This window comes from Salvelinus namaycush, chromosome 16 (genome assembly GCF_016432855.1).
Source record: "Salvelinus namaycush isolate Seneca chromosome 16, SaNama_1.0, whole genome shotgun sequence".
NCBI classification, from domain to species: Eukaryota; Metazoa; Chordata; class Actinopteri; order Salmoniformes; family Salmonidae; genus Salvelinus; species Salvelinus namaycush.
In genome coordinates this window covers 25,324,445-25,344,711 of record NC_052322.1, presented here as the reverse complement: position 1 = coordinate 25,344,711, position 20,267 = coordinate 25,324,445, and the positions used below count along the sequence as shown (strand labels likewise).

The window sequence follows — 20,267 nt, the reverse complement described above, 5'->3', positions numbered from 1 at the left end:
TTCTAGGTGCAAAACGACAGATACAGTACAAGCAAACAAATAACAATATAATGCAGAAGAAAAATATATTTTATTAATCACGTGCATAACATTATCGATTATTAAACATCATTACATCTCAGATAAAATTCACATGAACAGCTCCCCAAAATATACAATTAGGATCCTCATTGACAATTTTAATGAACATTTCCCCTTTTCACAATACATTTTTTGTTATATTAGCAGTAGGTCTATTTGGATATATTTTTATCCCTTACCAGGGATTGAAATTAAGGGTTGCCCTATTGCCTGGGGCAAGTGAATTGAGTAGTCGTGCAAGCCTGCCCTGAGGTTGCCCCATTGAGTAGGTGATTTTTTGTTGTTGATTGCTACCCTATGTTTACATGCCAGGCAGACAATATACGGCATTTCTGCAAGTAAATAGCTCATTTACATTTTCAGCAAGTGATCATAACCTTCAGGCAGCCAAAACTCCTGTCTTGCCAGATGGGTAAATGCCTTTCAGACTTGAATGTCAATCTCTGCTTACTCCTACACAATACTTTCCCCTTTTATCCTTGTGACTCACAGATTTTGAGAGGTATAATATTGTGAATTGTGACATATTGCTATTAAATTAGAAAAGTGGTGATAAATCAGTGTAAAACTATGTCTGGTTCATATGACAACCAACACAATCATTTTGGGGAATGCATCAACATGAAATCTTAGTCCACATGTTTCTTTAAAAAACGACAGAGGCCTCTCTTTTATGAGTGATGCAGTACTTAGAAAATACAACCAAAAAACGAGGTTCTGAGCAAATTCTCAGAGAATGAGATGAAAAAGGTCACCTGGTGAGAATTTCACTTAACAGTAGAAATTATGTAGCCTTTGATATACCCCATCGGCTAAACATTTTAAAGTCTACAGTAAATATCTTAATTACAGTAATCATATCAACACTGGACCATCAGTGAAAATCACATTTAGGCAAGAACATGAATTCAGAGAAACAGCCCTAAAGGCACAATTCATGTGCAAGTAAAGTGGCACTTGTAAAATAATTAAGAAAACAAAATCAGTCAACAGGAGTCAGAAAGAACTTGCAACTTGTAGCTATAAACATTGATTGATCACAATAGTCAGGGAACACAAGATTACATTCTAGTCAAATTCACATAAATTATCTGTCCAAACTTGAGACATCCACATATTGGGAACTTTCCTTTGCTGAACTTGTTGTTAGTGTGAGAAAAGCACCACACCATAACAAAACCAAGGAAATGCCAGTGCCATTTACTCAAGCAAACAGACACATTTCCTTTTTATGTCAGCTTCCCCTTACAAAATGTAGTCAGTTCTGTAGTTTCGCTTGATCCTATCCAACTGACCACACTTTCACTATAGACAAAGGACAAAAATGAGATCCAGTTTCACTAAACCTAAGCTCAATAGAGAGGTTGAATAAGATTAGGTTGGAATTCAACCCTTGCACCTAGCTCATTCAATCCACAGGACTGCCATTTTCTAATTAAGTTGGCAAATCCATCAATCCAGAATACTCTGGGGTGTAAATCAAACACACCCAAAAAATCTGCAAGAGTTGAATTCCGGCCATGCCAGGGGTGCACAACTCCAAGGGCGTATTCATTATGCCGATTTTGTTGAAAAAATGTTTTTAAACGGAAGCAAACAGAACGGAGGGACCTACCTCAATTTGTCCAATAGAAACTCTTGTTTTGCTTTATTTTGCTTCCGATTAGTTCTTAAACGGTTTCTGTAATGAATATGCCTGTCCTTGGGGGCCAATTTACTGCTGGTTTTTGTTTCTCCTTGGTGTTTAATTGCTCAAATCGCCAGGAAAGTCACACACCTGGTTATGCCGGTATTATTCAGTTACAAGGCAAGGACGAGAACCAGGATAGAATGCAGGAGATGTACACCCACTGTCTGCTCGCTTATTCTCTGTCTACAGGCAGGCAGTGGAGTAAACCAGTACTTGTAGATTCCTCAACAGAATTGATATAATTGAGCTTGTTTAATGCAAATATTAGATTACATCACCCAAATGGTAATATATAGAAATGACAGAGGAAATGGTTAAAATGGTTGAGACCTTGGGCATTTCACAACCCGAATGACAAAAATTAAATGCGCTGTTAAAAAAGAATGCAAAGACAAAGGAATGTACTCAAGACAAATAACAGTTTCGTGTACAGTACTTGAAATACAGCACTACTTGAAGGACAACACTTCAAATAAAGTACATCAAGTCATTGGCACCTTACAGTGAAGTCCCTTTTAAAGCCAAATATTCAACTGACTCATAGCAAATAACGGGATTCAATGTGGCACATAAAGTAAGACATGGGTGTGGAAGGCTACACAATGCCACAACATCCCAAATCAATCTATCTATAAATAAACTGAAGGAACCTTTCAGGTTTCGTGCAAGAAAAAGAACAAACAACAATACTATCAGAGAAAGCTATGAGAATATTTTTTTTTATAGGTGAATTTGTAAGAACTGCAGATGATATGATCTCTGCAGACTGCACGCAAGGCTTTCAAATATTTCACATTGCTGTGAGAAGTTCAGTGTCAAAAGTGAGCTTTGGGAAAACAAATAAACATTACTCTCTCTACCTCTTCTCCCCTGAGGGTAAGACACACCTTTGTAGTCAGGCTAATGCCTCAAATATTTGCTTTTCACTTGTGACTAGTTGGTAAACAGCTGAGCTAATGCCCTATTGGAATTAATAAATGCCTTAACTGTTCTACATTATGATGGACGGTGGCTAATGAATCGGGAGAATAAAGCTGTTTTGTCAACGAGAATATGTGCCCATAACTTTTTTTTTTAAGACCAATGGAAAAAAATTAAATCATAAAGGCAAGTATGCATAAAAAATTGACTAGTATTGAACCACTTCCACCAATGAACATTGAGAGAAATCCTGAGTTTTCACATTGTTTGAAAACAGGCGAAGGAATGGAACAACAAAAGGAATTGACAGTGTAACAGTGAAGTGAAGTCTGAAGGTCTGGCCATCTGACGAGTGCTTGTTTAAGCACACCAGACCAGGGGCCTCATTTATCAACTATGCATACATTTCTTACTCAATTCTGGCATACTTGGGAGATTCTAGAATTTACGTCAGGGCCGGATTACCAAACAGTCAAACAGGGCACATGCCCAGGTGCCCCCAACCTTTTTTGGGTTGTGGGTCCCCTGGAGGTCAGGGGCCCCCCAGACAGCATATGATAGAACAAATCTGTACAATTGCAGGAAATAAGCACTAAACTGCAACATTTTCTCTCAACCTCATGGAGAAAATGTGACCAATAGCATGAGATGAGCTATAAAAAAGCACATTTATCACTGACCCATGTCAAATAGTGTAGAATTGCAGGAAATTAGCTTTAAAAATTGTTTAGCATTATTAAACAGAATTATTACTATTTAAAACAATTATGGGGGCCCAAATGAGGTAGTCCGGCCCTGATTTGCCTGTGCAACAAAATTATTGCGATTTATCAAAATGTGGCATGGAACATAATCATGTTTTCATTAATACACTATATTTGTGCGTTCGTGATCAACCCTGCCTGATTCACTTGTGGTAACAACAACGCCTTCATTTGCTGTTTGATTTGGAGATGTTGGAACTGGGCCATAGTTAGTTGCAAAAGTTGCAAAAGAAAGTGCAATGGCAAATGTGATCACATTTCTGTAGAGGTGTGGGCAGAATGTTTTAATCTTTTGTAGTGACATTTCTTTACAAAAAATGCATACCGCCTATAGCGAGTGCCAAACACTAGTCGCACATTCTGCAAGATTTATTGTCTATTGAACAATTTGAAATTAAATGCTTACTATAGCCTACGCTTCCATGAAAAATACAAATTGTTGTTCAATATTTTGTTTATAAATACATGTTTGTGTTTCTATCTCCTGCCTTGGTGTATGCTCGGGGATTAAGGGTGTGTTCAAAAATTCAATCTAGAGTGTCAGAGGGGGAGCTCAGAGGGGGCGCTCAGAGGGTGATCGTAAATTCAGAGAGTTGTCAGATTGTCCGTTCGTAAATTCAGAGTGTTTCGCTCTCAGAGTGCACACTGGATGTTCTGGCCAAGCAGTAGGGTTGATCCGAGCGTTCTGACCACACAATGGCAGTCAAGCACCCAAGCTAACTGGCTAAAGTTGGCTAGCTTGCTAGCTACTTCCAGACACAAATGATAGAACACCTCACTCTGACCATTTTACTGGTCCTAGCAGAGCTGGTTAGGCTCTTTTTATGTTATCCAGAGGGTTGGTGACTGTAACTGTACTGCTGGCAACAATTTAATAACGTTTTTTTGCCGACGTTTACTGACACCGGCCATATTCAACGGGTGTTGAGCGTTCGTAAATTCATCAGTTATTCTGCGCTCTGGCACACTCAGACGAGAAAGAAATAACAATATTTGCTTGCAATATAGTTGATCAACCACTAGAAGTAGTGTGTACGCTTGGCCTGAGATTTGCGTGGAGATACTCACACTTTCCCGTCAAGTTCAAAATGGATAAACACCAAACTTTGAGGCCTAACTGGCGCAGGAAAGTTTAGTCTTTTTTTGTGCGCATGCAACTTTGATAAATGAGGCCCCAGGGGTGGGCAAACTACGGCCTGGCCGGATCCGGCCCATGAGCCCATTCAATCCGACCCATAGGAGGTAAAAATAAACAAATTAAAATAAGTCGTTTTTTGGGGAGGGGGGAAATTGTTTTGGGTTAAAAAAAAAAATTACACTCCAGGCCACACTTGAACGTCTAAAACTAGATAGAAAGTATGTCGAAATATAAATGGACCTATATATTTAAAAACAACTGGAATGTTTCTGGCCCAAAAATAGATTTTGTGTGTCCCCCGTTCAATTTAGAAATCCGGATGTGGCCCTCAAGCCAAAAAGTTTGCTCACACCTGCACCAGTCCACAGTCAAACAGTGGGCCGCGGTCAGACCACACACTAAGACAAGTTCACATAGGTATCAGAGAATGCATCAGTGAGGCCGAATGAAACCTCAAGAGAAACTAGCCTCTCAAATGGACAATTCCTACTGAACGAAACCTCACTTGAGTGACAGATCCTTCTACCGTGCTATGATGACCGCTGACTTCCCTCATTCGTCATAATGCTGGCGCGAGTCAAAACATGGTCTAGTCAAATCGTCTGCGTATCAGGTTCTACATGATCAAAGTTAGAGAGAAGAGACCTCTTTGGTCTCTCCCCCCTTGGTCTCCTGAGAAGTCTATCGGTCCGATGCTTTGAGCTTGTGATCCTGCAGTAGTGGTTTGTAGTTGTGGCCCTGAGCCTGGGCGTGGGCCAGGGCCTTTAAGGTGTGTCTCTGAAACTGCTTGGCCTTGTTGTACAGCAGCACGCCCACAAACACCAGGGCCGTGCCGGCAGCGCTGAGCACCGTGATGTGGTTACTGAACAAGATGATGCTCAGCCAGACAGACAGGGCATGCTTCACCGTGCTGGCTACACTGTGGAGGCAAAGGGAGGGTGTTAGACGCTGCTGCAGGCCGCACTAAATATTTATTGAATGTGGCTTCTGTCTGTGACAGACTGCCTGCCTGTCTAAATGCAATGACTGTCAAGGATAATAGTGCTACCTGAAAGTGCAATAGTCCCACCTGAAAGTGAGTGGGTGGGGCATCTCAATAAATTCACGTGTCTCTCTATCCTTATCTACTTTCCTTCATCTGTACTGAGGTAAAATAACTGATGGGAATGATGGTTAACTGTATTGAGATGCCCCCTGCCTGTGTGTATCAGACTCCTACCTAAAGGTGACGGGAGAGATGCGTCCCATCAGGGCGTAGGCGGTGACACTCTGCAGGTGGAACAGGGCCCCATCAAACAGCAGCAGCAGAACGATGTCTGGACTCCAGCTGAACGAACGCCCACTCTTCCCAATCACTGAAATGTCCTGGAAACACAAAGGAGCATGGGAGAACATCTTCACTTGTTGGGACTCCCCAAAACCAAATATCAGGTAAGTTGCTAACTTACCACTTTCATTCCAACTTAAAAAAGGCTGGCACACTCAGTGCAATTTTCATTGCTTGTTTTTAAAGCAACAATTTGTCAACATAATACCAGTGTTTTGGCGATCATTATGATAGTAATAGTATTTAAAAATTTGTATCTGCCATCAGTAGCTTTAGCTGCACAACACAGTACTACACTGAACAAAAATATAAACGCAATTTGTAAAGTGTTGGTCCCATGTTTCATGAGCTGAAATAAAAGATCACAGAAATGTGCCATACGCACAAAAAGCTTATTTCTCTAAAATGTTGTGCACAAATTAATTTACATCCCTGTTAATGAGCATTTCTCCTTTGCCAAGATAATCCATCCATCTGACAGGTGTGGCATATAAAAAAACTGATTAAACAGTATGATCATTAGGTGCACCTTGTGCTGGGGACTAGAAAAGGCCCCTTTAAAATGTGCAAAACAATGCCACAGATGTCTCAAGTTGAGGGAGCTTGCAATTGGCATGCTGACTACATGTAACCACGCCAGCCCAGGACCTCCACATCCAGCTTCTTCACCTGCGGGATAGTCTGAGACCAGCCACCTGGACAGCTGATGAAACTGGATTTGCACAACTAAAGTATTTCTGCACAAACTGTCAGAAACCGTCTCAGGGAAGCGTGCTCATTGTCCTCACCAGGGTCTTGACTTAACTGCAGTTCGGCTTGGTTACTGACTTCAATGGGAAAATGCTCACCTTCGATCAATCAATCAAATGTATTGATAAAGCCCTTTTTACATCAGCCGATGTCACAAAGTGCTATACAGAAACCCAGCCAAAAGCCCCAAACAGCAAGCAATGCAGATGGCCACTGGCACGCTGGAGAAGTGTGCTCTTCACGGATGAATCCCAGTTTCAACTGTACCGGGCAGATGGCAGACAGCGTGTATGGCGTTGTGTGGGAGAGAGGTTTGCTGATGTCAACGTTATGTCAATGTTGTGAACAGAGTACCCCATGGTGGCGGTGGGGTTATTGTATGGACAGGCATAAGCTAAGGACAACAAACACATTTACATTTTATCAATGGCAATTTGAATGCACAAAGATACCGTGACGAGATCCTGAGGCCCATTGTCGTGCCATTCATCCACTGCCACCTCATGTTTCACCTCATGTTTCAGCATGATAATGCATGGCCCCATGTCAGAAGGATCTGTACACAATTCCTAGAAGCTGAAAATGTTCCAGTTCTTCCATGGCCTGCATGTTCACCAGACATGTCACCTATTGAGCATGTTTGGGATGCTTTGGATTGATGTGTACGACTGTGTGTTCCAGTTCCCGCCAATATCCAGCAACTTCTCACAGCTATTGAAGAGGAGTGGAACAACATTCCACAGGCCACAATCAACAGGCTGATCAAATCTATGCAAATGAGATGTGTCGCGCTGCATGAGGCAAATGGTGGTCACACCAGATAACTGACTGGTTTTCTGATCCACACCCTTACTTTTTTTTAAGGTATCTGTGACCAACAGATGCATATCTGTATTCCCAGTCATGTGAAATCCATAGATTAGGGCCTAATGAATTTATTTAAATTGACTGATTTCCTGATATGAACTGTAACTCAGTAAAATCTTTGAAACTGTTGTATGTTGCGTTTATATTTTTGTTCAGTGTATATTCAAAACAAATGGAGACCGGTACACACTAGGCTACACAATATACTCCAGGGTAGAGAGCTGCATTGTGGGCCCTGCACAGTAGTTTTCCCATGGACCTGAACTTCCTAAACATAATAGGCTATAATTTAGACTCCAGGATTGACTGGAAAATAAATATTGATAACACGTCTGCCTGCAAATTGTCCCGCTTCTATCAAATTTATGCCAGATTATTTCAAAACGTTTCTTTGTTTTGTAGGCTATTCCTTATCTATTGTATTAAACGGAATAGTCACAAACGCTAATAACCTACTTTTTGCTGATTTATGTTCAGTAGCCTACCTTTCTTATCTTTTGTTGGGCATGCGAGATCAAGTGTGCCTATATGTGTGTTCTCAATTACCGCAAAAAAATATTTAACTAGGCAAGTCAGTTAAGAACGAATTCTGGATTGTGCAAGATTTGCCTATTATTCTTTTCAACATTTTTCAAGCTGTGTCAAGATGATGGGGATCATGGCTAGACAAAAGTATTGCCATAGTTTTTACTAAAATCTGCTTGAAATACTAACTTGGCCACTTAGGAACATTTACCATCTTCTTGGTAAGCTACTCCAGTGTAGATTTGGCCTTGTGTTGTAGGATATTGTCCTGCTGAAAGGTGAATTCTTCTCCCAGTGCCTAGTGTAAAGCAGGCTGAAGCAGATTTGCTATAGGATTTTGCTTGTACTTAGCCCTATCCTGCTTCTTTTTATCCTGAAAAACTCCCCAGTATTTACCAATGTCAAGCATACCCATACCATGATGTAGCCAACATCATGCTGAAAATAATGAGGCAGTTACTCATCAATATGTTGGATTTGCCTCAAACATAGTGCTAGTGCATTTAGACCAAAGTTTATTCCTTTGTCATTTTTTCCCCCTCCAGTATTACAGTATTGCCTTGTCGCAAGATGCATGTTTTGGATCATTTTTATTCTGTACATTTGTGTTCTTTTCACTCCGTCTGGGTAGTTTAATACATCATTCACAGCATGATTATTACCTTGACCATGCTTAAAGCGATATTCAATTGTGTTATTGTTACCCATCACTGTTCTTCTTTGAAGCTTTCGAAAAGCTCCCTGGTCTTTGTAGTTGAATCTATGCTTGAAATGTATTGTGGACAGAGGAAGGGTTAGTCATTTAAAAATCATGTCAAACCCTAAGAGTGAGTCCATGTAACTTTTTACTCCTGAACTAATTTCGGCTTGCTTAAACAAAGGGGCTGAATACTTTTGCAATATATATATATTTTAGTTATGCATTTTTGTATTTATGTTTTGTTTGACAGAGTATTGTGAATATTGTTGACTAAAAATTACAAAATCCATTTTAATACTACTTTGTAACACAAAATGTGGAAAAAAACAAGGGGTCTGAATTTTTTTGCAAGGCACTATATACACTGCTCAAAAAAATAAAGGGAACACTTAAACAACACAATGTAACTCCAAGTCAATCACACTTCTGTGAAATCAAACTGTCCACTTAGGAAGCAACACTGATTGACAATAAATTTCACATGCTGTTGTGCAAATGGAATAGACAAAAGGTGGAAATTATAGGCAATTAGCAAGACACCCCCAATAAAGGAGTGATTCTGCAGGTGGTGACCACAGACCACTTCTCAGTTCCTATGCTTCCTGGCTGATGTTTTGGTCACTTTTGAATGCTGGCGGTGCTCTCACTCTAGTGGTAGCATGAGACGGAGTCTACAACCCACACAAGTGGCTCAGGTAGTGCAGCTCATCCAGGATGGCACATCAATGCGAGCTGTGGCAGAAGGTTTGCTGTGTCTGTCAGCGTAGTGTCCAGAGCATGGAGGCGCTACCAGGAGACAGGCCAGTACATCAGGAGACGTGGAGGAGGCCGTAGGAGGGCAACAACCCAGCAGCAGGACCGCTACCTCCGCCTTTGTGCAAGGAGGAGCACTGCCAGAGCCCTGCAAAATGACCTCCAGCAGGCCACAAATGTGCATGTGTCAGCATATGGTCTCACAAGGGCTCTGAGGATCTCATCTCGGTACCTAATGGCAGTCAGGCTATGTGTGTCTGAAACATGTTGGTTCACCATTTCAAAAGAAGATGGCACAGGTACAGCACACTTTTAAAATATTGCAATATGTAACTATCCATTTTTTTCCCCCGTCACCAGTTATCACCTGTAGCCCAACTGATGCAGCATAGTGGCTATAAAACATGTACATAGGCTGAAGCATGGGGTTTGTCCATCTGCATTTACTCCATTGGACACAACTTCACATGAAAATGTAGGGCAGCCGTGCTTCTAGGCAACTATGCAGTATTTTGTTTTTTGAGAAACAGCTTCTATCTCAAGGCCATCAGACTGTTAAATAGCCATCACTAGCACCTTAGAGGCTGCTGCCCTATATACATAGACTTGAAGTCACTGGCCACTTTTATAATGGAACACTAGTCACTTTAATAATGGTTACATATTTTGCATTACTCAACTCACACGTTTATACACTGTATTATATTCTACTGTATCTTAGTCTATGCTGCTCTGACATTGCTCATTCAAATATTTATATATTCTTAATTCCATTCCTTTACTTTAGATTTGTGTGTATTGTTGTGAAATTGTTAGATATTACTGCACTGTTGGAACTAGAAACGCAAGCATTTCGCTACACCCGCAATAACATCTGCTGAACATGTGTATGTGACCAATAAAATTGGATATCCTGATTGTTATTATTAATAATTGTTATAATATAATTCTGAATTAATTATTCACTATATTTGTTTGGTTTTTATTATAAAGTAGGCCTATGTCATTGGCCATTTAAGACACCATTGCCCATTTAACCCCTAGTCGATGTCCACGCTCCCGCTAAAAATGAATTAGCATAATAATACAAATGAAAAAAATAACCATAAAATCTGTCAGTTTAAGATAGAGATATGTTTTTTTGCACTTCAGCATCTGCGGTGAAAGGTGACAGAGCTAGATGAGACTTCCCAAAAATCGGCCTCCTCACAAAATCGTCTGTAGCATCCGATCGGTTTGGCCTACAAACTATTATGACCCCTCTATGGGAAAATTAGACTCTCTCAAACACAATGGTTGTTCTCAGTTTTGCTCTAAAGTGGGTACAGCCGATCTATCTAGCGTCCGAACAGTTTGGGCTACACACTAATATGATGGTGGGTACAGCCGATCTATCTAGCGTCCGAACAGTTTGGGCTACACACTAATATGATGGTGAGACTCTCACGAACATATCACTTGTTTTGCTCTAGGATGCCCACAGGCCTCACAAGACTCATCTGAAGGTACCCCAGCACCAGTTGATTTAAAAAAAAAATGGAAGTATACTCTTTCGTGCCAAAAATAAGGGGTTAAATAAAAAATGTATCCTGATCTTCTTTACATCTCTCAGATATAGGACAGACACTTCAGAACAAACTTTCTTTAGATTGTTGGGGGGGGTCCATCTGTTATTCAAAGCATGTGTATGGGCTAATAGCAGTAAAGCCTAAATGTATTTATCCTCAAATCACCTTTTCATTTTTTTTTTTTATACTTCAAGGGGTCTTAAAATTCTAAATCAAATAGCTACATTATCCTTGGTATTACCTTCTTAAAACAATTCCATATAGCTTAGTATAACTTAGTAGTATCCTGGTCAGTGACAGGGGTACACTTAAGGCAAAGAGTAGCTATTTGAACCTCAAATGTATTTTAATTTGTTTAACACTTTTTTGGTTAATACATGATTCCATATGTGTTATTTCATAATTCTGATGTCTTCACTATAATGCTACAATGTAGAAAATAGTAAAAATAAAGAAAAACCCTGGAATGAGTAGGTGTTCTAAAACTTTTGACCAAAAGTTTGGGGTCACTTAGAAATGTCCTTGTTTTTGAAAGAAAAGCTAATTTTTTGTCTATTAAAATAACATAACATTTATCAGAAATACAGTGTAGACATTGTTAATGTTGTAAATGACTATAAAGCTGGAAATGGCCCATTATCAGCAACCATCACTCCTGTGTTCCAATGGCACGTTGTGTTAGCTAATCCAAGTTTATCACTTTATAAGGCTAATTGATCATTAGAAAACCCTTTTGCAATTATGCTAGCACAGCTGAAAACTTTTTAAAGAAGCAATAAAACTGGCCTTCTTTAGACTAGTTGAGTATCTGGAGCGTCAGCATTTGAGGGTTCAATTACAGGCTCAAAATGGCCAGAAACAAAGAACTTTCTTCTGAAACTCGTCAGTCTATTCTTGTTCTGAGAAATGAAGTCTATTCCATGCGAGAAATTGACAAGAAACTGAAGATCTCGTACAAGGCTGCGTACTACTCCCTTCACAGAACAGCGCAAACTAGCTCTAACGAGTATAGAAAGAGGAGTGGGAGGCCCCAGTGGCCAACTGAGCAAGAGGACAAGTACATTAGAGTGTCTAGTTTGAGAAACAGACACCTTAACTGGCAGCTTCATTACATCAAATGTATTTATATAGCCCTTCTTATATCAGCTGATATCTCAAAGTGCTGTACAGAAACCCAGCCTAAAACCCCAAACAGCAAGCAATGCAGGTGTAGAAGCACAGTGGCTAGGAAAAACTCCCTAGAAAGGCCAAAACCTAGGAAGAAACATAGAGAGGAACCAGGCTATGAGGGGTGGCCAGTCCTCTTCTGGCTGTGCCGGGTGGAGATTATAACAAAACATGGCCAAGATGTTCAAATGTTCATAAATGACCAGCATGGTCAAATAATAATAATCACAGTAGTTGTCGAGGGTGCAACAAGTCAGCACCTCAGGAGTAAATGTCAGTTGGCTTTTCATAGCCGATCATTAAGAGTATCTCTACCGCTCCTGCTGTCTCTAGAGAGTTGAAAACAGCAGGTCTGGGACAGGTAGCACATCCTGTGCTATTAAATAGTACCCACAAAACACCAGCCTCAAAGTCAACAGTGAAGAGGCGACTCCGGGATGTTGGCCTTCTAGACAGAGTTGCAAAGACAAAACCATATCTCAGACTGGCCAATAAAAAGAAAAGATTAAGATGGGCAAAAGAACACAGACAATGGACAGAGGAAGATTAGAAAAAAGTGTTATAGACAGACGAATCTAAGTTTGAGGTGATTGGATCACAAAGAAGAACATTTGTGAGACAGAAAAAATGAAAATATGCTGGAGGAGTGTTTGACGCCATCTGTCAAGCATGGTGGAGGCAATGTGATGGTCTGGGCGTGCTTTGGTGGTGGTAAAGTGGGAGATTCGTACAGGGTATAAGGAATCTTGAAGGAAGGCTATCACTCCATTTTGCAACGCCATGCCATATCCTGTGGACGGCGCTTAATTGGAGCCAATTCCCTCCTACAACAGAACAATGACCCAAAGCACAGCTCCAAACTATGCAAGAACTATTTAGGGAAGAAGCAGTCAGCTGGTATTCTGTCTATAATGGAGTGGCCAGCACAGTCACCGGATCTCAACCCTATTGAGCTGTTATGGGAGCAGCTTGAGCGTATGGTACGTAAGAAGTGCCATCAAGCCAATCCAATTTGTGGGAGGTGCTTCAGGAAGCATGGGGTGAAATCTCTTCAGATTACCTCAACAAATTTACAACTAGAATGCCAAAGGTCTGCAAGGCTGTAATTGCTGCAAATGGAGGATTCTTTGACGAAAGCAAAGTTTGAAGGACACAATTATTATTTCAATTAAAAATTATTATTTATAACCATGTCAACATCTTGCCTATATTTCCTATTCATTTTGCAACTCATTTCATGTATGTTTCAATGGGAAACAAGGACATTTCTAAGTGACCCCATACTGTTGAACGGTAGTATATCATTTGAATTATAAGAAAGGGAGACGTTCCTAATTAAACACTATCGCTTTGTGTGTGTGTGTGTGTCTGAGTGTGTGTGTTTGGACAGGGTTTTGTTTGGACACAATGGAAGCCAAAAGCAGTAAGGGAGAACCTTGTCTGCCCGATCCGTTGATTTGACCGGTGAAGGCACTGGCAGCTAAATGGGGCAGGGACACAGGTACCGCTCTGGCACAAAGTAGCATATTTTCCATTAAAAGGCACATTGAGTGAAGTTTTATTAGCAGAATGTAGAAAGAAGTTAGAGAAGTTTGAGGAAACCAAGAAAGGCAAGAAATGTCAAATAGATTGGGGCAAGTTTAGAAAGTGGGAGAGGGAAGCCGAAACACAGACAGGAAAGTTAAAGGAATATTGGTGAAAGAAAGTAAGAAGAAGAAACAGGGATGTTGATGATAATGACTTTCCACCCCCCTATTATACCCGTATCCACTGCACCAGCCCTGGTTGTCCGACAGCAGCTCGCTAAGCTGTCACCCCAGCCGCAGCTCTACCCCCAACAAGACCTTATACAACTGCGGGACCCGCAAACCCCTAGGAGGTGGCCCATGAGCAGTGGAAATCCGTTCCGTACACATCGACTCTGGCTTGGACGATGGACAGAGGGGAAGAGGAAGGGGTAGAGGAAAGGGGAGACAGTGCTGACAGACGGGCTGGACGACAACCACTACTGGGTAGGAACTTTGCTTGTTACAACTGTGGAAAGGAGGCACATTTCGCCAGAACATGTTGAAACAAACAGGGGGCAGCAGGGGAATGTTGGAAAACCGGACCTCCACCGATAACAACCCTTTACAACCCACATATGGACTGACACAAGGTAGAGACAGTTGACACCCTTGGACAGCATTTCAAGATTTTTTTAAACCCTGTGAGGAGCTGATGGTTTGTTTTTTCGTCAATGGTGAGTTAATCGATTTTCTAGTAGATACTGGCGCTGCAATGTCCGTCATAAATTCTAAATCTATGTCCGAACGTCCCATGTCAAATGAATCAGTCAGCACTGTGGGAGCCTCAGGAGTGACTATGAAAGAGTTGCTCACGATGCCCCTACCTGTTAAAGTTGATAACACATACATCAATTAATTTACTCTGCATGTTGTCCTATAAATTTGGCAGGAAGAGACCTTTCTGTAAATTGGGGATTAATATTCTTTGTAAAGGAAAAGGCCTCAGTGTTGTACAGCCTCATGACATGTCATCTCATGATGCTGTTCGACACGGTCTCAACATGTGATTGGTACGATGCATGGGACATACAGGATATTGAGCGGTCACATTATGACCCTATTGACAAAATGTTCTCAACTGCTGGCAGTTGTTGGAAACAGAAAGGCAGTTATGTCACAGACTGGCTTACATTGCACTGCAAATTTCTCACCATTGACAAGAGATTTATATTATGAACAGAATTGGCTGACAGGGACCATACCCAAAGACAGCCTACTGTGCAGTAACATGTATAGTGGGCCCCAATTTTGCACTCTGAGTGTTAAATTGATATATTACCTATATGCTAACTACCCAACGTTTATTATTTATGTCATTCTTAGCTTAGCTAAATGGTATAGTCATTGTGCGTTCTCAATGAACATTGTAAAATCGGGTGCTATGTAAATTCGCTCTGGCTATCTGCTCCGATTTCAGAGCATTCTAGTCTGAATGTGCCAGAGCACAGATTAACTGTTGAATTTACTAATGCTCAACACCCGTTGAACATGGCCGGTATGTAATTGTATTCGAACACAGCTTCGGTATGTGAGTATGTTAATAAAATGTGTACGTATGCTTTGACAGGAGGTTAGAAACATTTTTCATTGGAATGAAATAGTAAAGGAGGTTTTGAGTAGAATCCAATTCCGCTCACTTGATAGCCGTGTGTGTGGTTAATACAGTCACAGTGAAAGTCACCCTGTTTTAGGTGTGGGGCCGTTGGTCATTGGAAAAGTGAGAGGCAATAGAGTTGAAATTGGCTAAATTTACGACAGGAAAAGTATTATATTTAGTGAGGAAACGGACAGAATCGAAAGCAATAAGACTACTACCCATAGGACCAGTAACAATACCCGGATAATGTTACATGGCAACAGAATTGGAGCTGATATTGGGGTTGGATAATCCTTGCGAGATTCAAAGACAGTGTATTCTAATAGGTAACATATTAAAATTGTTAGTATATTGTGTTTTATGTTTACAAATAGTCCAACTTTGTATCACGCCGCAATGAAGCAATCGCTAAAACTGTGTTGAGGGTTTTGTGTTGTACAGTATATAGTTAATTTGTTACTGGTGTAAAAAGACGAAGAAACTTGCCAGACATCATATTCAAAATAAAGAAAAACCCTGGAATGAGTAGGTGTGTCCAAACTTTTGACTGGTACTGTAGTCATAAATCTAAGATTTATGAGCCACTTGGACGCGACCGCAGTATGTAACGACCTGTGTTTATGATCGGCAGAAGGAACAGAGAATGGTGGCCATATTAGCTATCTTGATCTACACAGAAGAGCTAAATTACTTTTTAAAACTCTGTTCCCAGGGCCTGTTTCTGCACATCTGCTAACTGTCATAAAGATTAAAGAATGTAATTTCTATAAGAGGAGAGAGACAACTCAGATCGTTGAGCATTCAACTCTGAACTATTCTTAGTAATGGTTGATTGCTTCATTTTTTGCAAATCTTATAATAAATTTGTTGTTTGTAAGAATCTGCAGTCTCTCTTCCAATAGAATTTCTACCACAAGCTACACCTAACAATGCTTGAAACACTGGTTGTAACTGCATTTGTAAAAACAATGCCACTTGTGCAATTGAAGGAGTTTAGAAATAAATGTAGTAGCAATGGAAAACCGGGATCCCCTCTTGACTTAACAATGGCCAAAACTGTCTTCAAAAGTGTTTTTCCACGATTGCATTAAGAATTGTTGTGCATTGACCGCTTGTCAAAATACATGTTTTCCTCCGTATGGCTCTCACAAATTCAATGCGCCTTGAGGAGTATTTCTCTCACATAGAACACACAGGCTGACCAGGTAAATAGGTCAAATATTCTACTATGGAGTTGTCTGATTTAGTTTTAATAACAACAGGCTACATGGGAAAAATAGTAGCACTGGAAAGTTGCATTCTGAGTGATGAAGTAAAGGCTTTGAATTGCTTTACCAGCAGCTACACACCACTGTTGAGTTGAGCGCCACGCGGTGATGCGTATTATAGACTAATTATTCTTCTGAACATTGGAGTGTCAGCAACAATCATGCATATCAGTTCAGAGCACACAGCGTAACAAAGAAAATAAAATATTTGTGAATACATTTGGGAATATATTTCGTAGAACAGACAAGCTTCTGTATTAGGCCATTTACAAATGTACTATACTCAATAGTACAGTGACTTCAGAAAGAATTCATACCCCCTATTCCACATTTTGTTGTGTTACAGCCTGAAATCAAAATGGATTAAATATATTTTTCCTCACCCATCTACACACAGTACCCATAATGACAAAGTGAAAACATGTTTTTACACATTTTAGCAGATTTATTGAAAATGAAATATCTAATTTACTGAAGTATTCACACCCCTGAGTCAATACATGTTAGAGTCACCTTTGGCAGCGATTACACAAAGTTAATTTCTTTCCCACATTTTTTTTCAGTTTTACTTTAGTGCTTTATTTGCAAACAGGATGCATGTTTTGTAATATTTTTTATTCTGTACAAGCTTCCTTTTCACTTTGTCATTTAGGATAGTATTGTGGAGTAACTACAATGTTGTTGATCTATCCTCACTGTTCTCCTATCACAGCCATTAAACTCTGTAACTGTTTTAAAGTCACCATTGGTCTCATCGTGAAATCCCTGAGCGGTTTCCTTCCTCTCTGGCAACTGAGTTAGGAAGTACGCTTGTGTCTTTGTAGTGACAGGGTGTATTTATACACCATCAAAAGTGTAATTAACAACTTCACCATGATCAAAGGGATATTCAATGTCTGCTTTAAAATGTTTGTACCCATCTACAAATTAGGTGCCTTTCTTTGCGAGGGATTGGAAAACCTCCTTGGTCTTTGTGATTGAATCTGCGTTTACAGATAATTGTATGTGTGGGGTACAGAGATGAGGTAATCATTCAAAAATCATGTTAAACACTTATTGCAACACAGAGTGCATGCATGCAACTTATTATGTGACTTGTTAAGCACATTTTTACTCCTGAATTTATTTAGGCTTGCCATCACAAAGGGGTTGAATGCTTATTCACTCTAGACATTTCAGCTTTTCATTTAATTTGTAAACAATTCTAAAAACAAAATTCCACTTTGACATTATGGGGTAATTGTGTGTAGGGCAGTGACACAACATCTCAATGTAATCCATTTTAAATTCCGGCTGTAACAACCAAAAGTCAAGGGATGTGAATACTTTCTGAAGGCACTGTACTGTATATGTGACTGACCATGAGGAAGACCCAGGCAGGTATGAGCATAATGACTGCAGCTGCACTGGTGTAGAACTGCAGATCTGGAGGGCTAAACAGGACACAGGAACAAGTATTTTATTCAGTACCGATTTCACATACTATAATCTACAGTCAACATGAAATTCCTCAACACCTCACATTCTTTACACATCTGTTAACCTGATGGGGATAGGGGGTGCTGTTGTCACTATTTATGGAAATCGTGTAATTTTTGAAACGGCTTCCTACAAAATTCTTGATCGTACAATATGCATATTATTATTATTATTGGATAGAAAACAGTCTATAGTTTCTATAGGAGTTGAAATTTTGTCTCTAAGTGGAACAGAAGTCATTCTACAGCAATTTCCCTGACATGGAGTCAGATTTCAGAAATGTTGGCCCCTGTTCTGGAGTCAGTTTTAAGGCCAATGTTTATCCTATGAGTATACGGACACTGCTTACGTCTTCCCCTGGATGCCTTTACGTGATGACGATTTGAATGGGGTCGATTGCGCAATCACAGGCACTATAAATAAAAAAACCCTGTAGGTAGGAACTCTTTTCTTGCTGCGTCATGCGCGTGGCGGCCACCGACCCGCACTTGTTCCAAGCATTAGTGTAGGGAGTAATATTACTCTGGTCATGTTTCTACTCGTTATAGGAGTTAAAAACATCATAAGGTAGTTAATTTAAAGCGTTTTATAGCAATTTATATCCGTTTAGTGCGATTTTGGGACATTTATTTCTGGGACGCTGTGAATCTCTGGGCACGCTTCCAGTTCATGCCGAACGCAGTTGGCATTTCCACATGGCAAGAGGACAGCTTTCCACCAAAAGACGATTACACCCAAGAAAGGATCCTTTGCCCAAGATACTGATGGAAGAACAGCTCAAAGTAGGAACAATTTATTATGATAAATCGTGTTTCTGTCGAAAAATGTTAGTGGCTTAGGACGCCATCTTTTTTGACGTAGCTTCGCTTGGCGCAAACTGTATTGAAAAGTAAGGATAATTTAAAAAATGTAATTCCGCGATTGTATTAAGAATTAAATTGTCTATCAATCGCTGTCCACCCTATATTTTTTAGTCACGTTTATGAGTATTTATGTATACGACTAGATCACTGTCTAATATGGAGCACGGCATTTTCTGACCAGCTCGGCTACTTTTCTCATTGTATAACCACGATTTTGGTGGCTAAATATCCACATTTTCGAACAAACTGTATATGTATGTTGTAATATGATGTTACAGGAGTGTCATCTGAAGAATTCTGAGAAGGTTAGTGAAAAAATTAATATCTTTTGGCGATGTTGACGTTATCGCGCTCTTTGGCTAGAATCAATGCTGGGGTAACGTTTGCATATGTGGTATGCTAATATAACGATTTATTGTGTTTTCGCTGTAAGACACTTAGAAAATCTGAAATATTGTCTGTATTCACAGGATCTGTCTCTTTCGATTAGTGTATGCTGTGTATTTTTACGAAATGTTTTATGATTAGTAATTAGGTAAGACACGTTGTTCTATCTATTTATTCTAGTCGATTTGTGACGGTGGGTGCAATTGTAAACTATGATATCTACCTGAAATATTCACATTTTTCTAACAAAACCTATCCTATACCATAAATATGTTATCAGACTGTCATCTGAGGAGGTTTTTTCTTGGTTAGTGGCTATCAATATCTTAGTTTAGCCGAATTGGTGATAGCTAGTGGTGTTGGTGGACAAAGAAAAAATGGTCTCTTTTGCTAAGGTGTTTACCTAATAGATTTACATATTGTGTCTTCCCTGTAAAACATTTTAAAAATCGGACATGTTGGCTGGATTCACACGATCTGTATCTTTCATTAGCTGTATTGGACTTGTTAATGTGTGAAAGTTAAATATTTTAAAAAATATATATTTTTTGAATTTCGCGCCCTGGCTTTTCAGTGGGGGGGGGTCCTAGACAGGTTAATACACTGATATATTGTGCTTTTGTATTCCTATGATACAATTAAACAGGTATTATAATCTAGTACAGGATATAAAACTGGGCATAATAGGCCTACATTCATTTACTAAAATATGGAAGAACTAAAAACAACTTACCTGAATTTGTAGGTGTCTCCACTTAGTAGCTTCTTTGAAAAAACATTCTGTAAACTGAAAGGGAATACGAAGAGAACAATGAAAACATGTGGTGTTACATTACCTTGAAAAGACAAAACTG

General features: G+C 39.9%; 1 protein-coding gene across 1 annotated transcript in view; it reads right to left on the bottom strand.

The window, feature by feature from the left end:
• Positions 1-4,340: 4,340 nt before the first annotated feature.
• The window catches only part of LOC120060711 (solute carrier family 35 member E2A-like), a 37,694-nt gene continuing 21,767 nt past the window's right edge, over positions 4,341-20,267 (bottom strand). Inside the window, exons 6-9 of the mRNA XM_039010114.1 lie at positions 20,147-20,200; positions 18,045-18,117; positions 5,814-5,959; positions 4,341-5,513 (exon numbers count right to left, since the gene is read on the bottom strand). Coding sequence (XP_038866042.1) covers positions 5,276-5,513; positions 5,814-5,959; positions 18,045-18,117; positions 20,147-20,200 — 511 coding nt within the window. The 3' untranslated portion in view covers positions 4,341-5,275. The remainder of the gene's footprint in view (positions 5,514-5,813; positions 5,960-18,044; positions 18,118-20,146; positions 20,201-20,267) is intronic.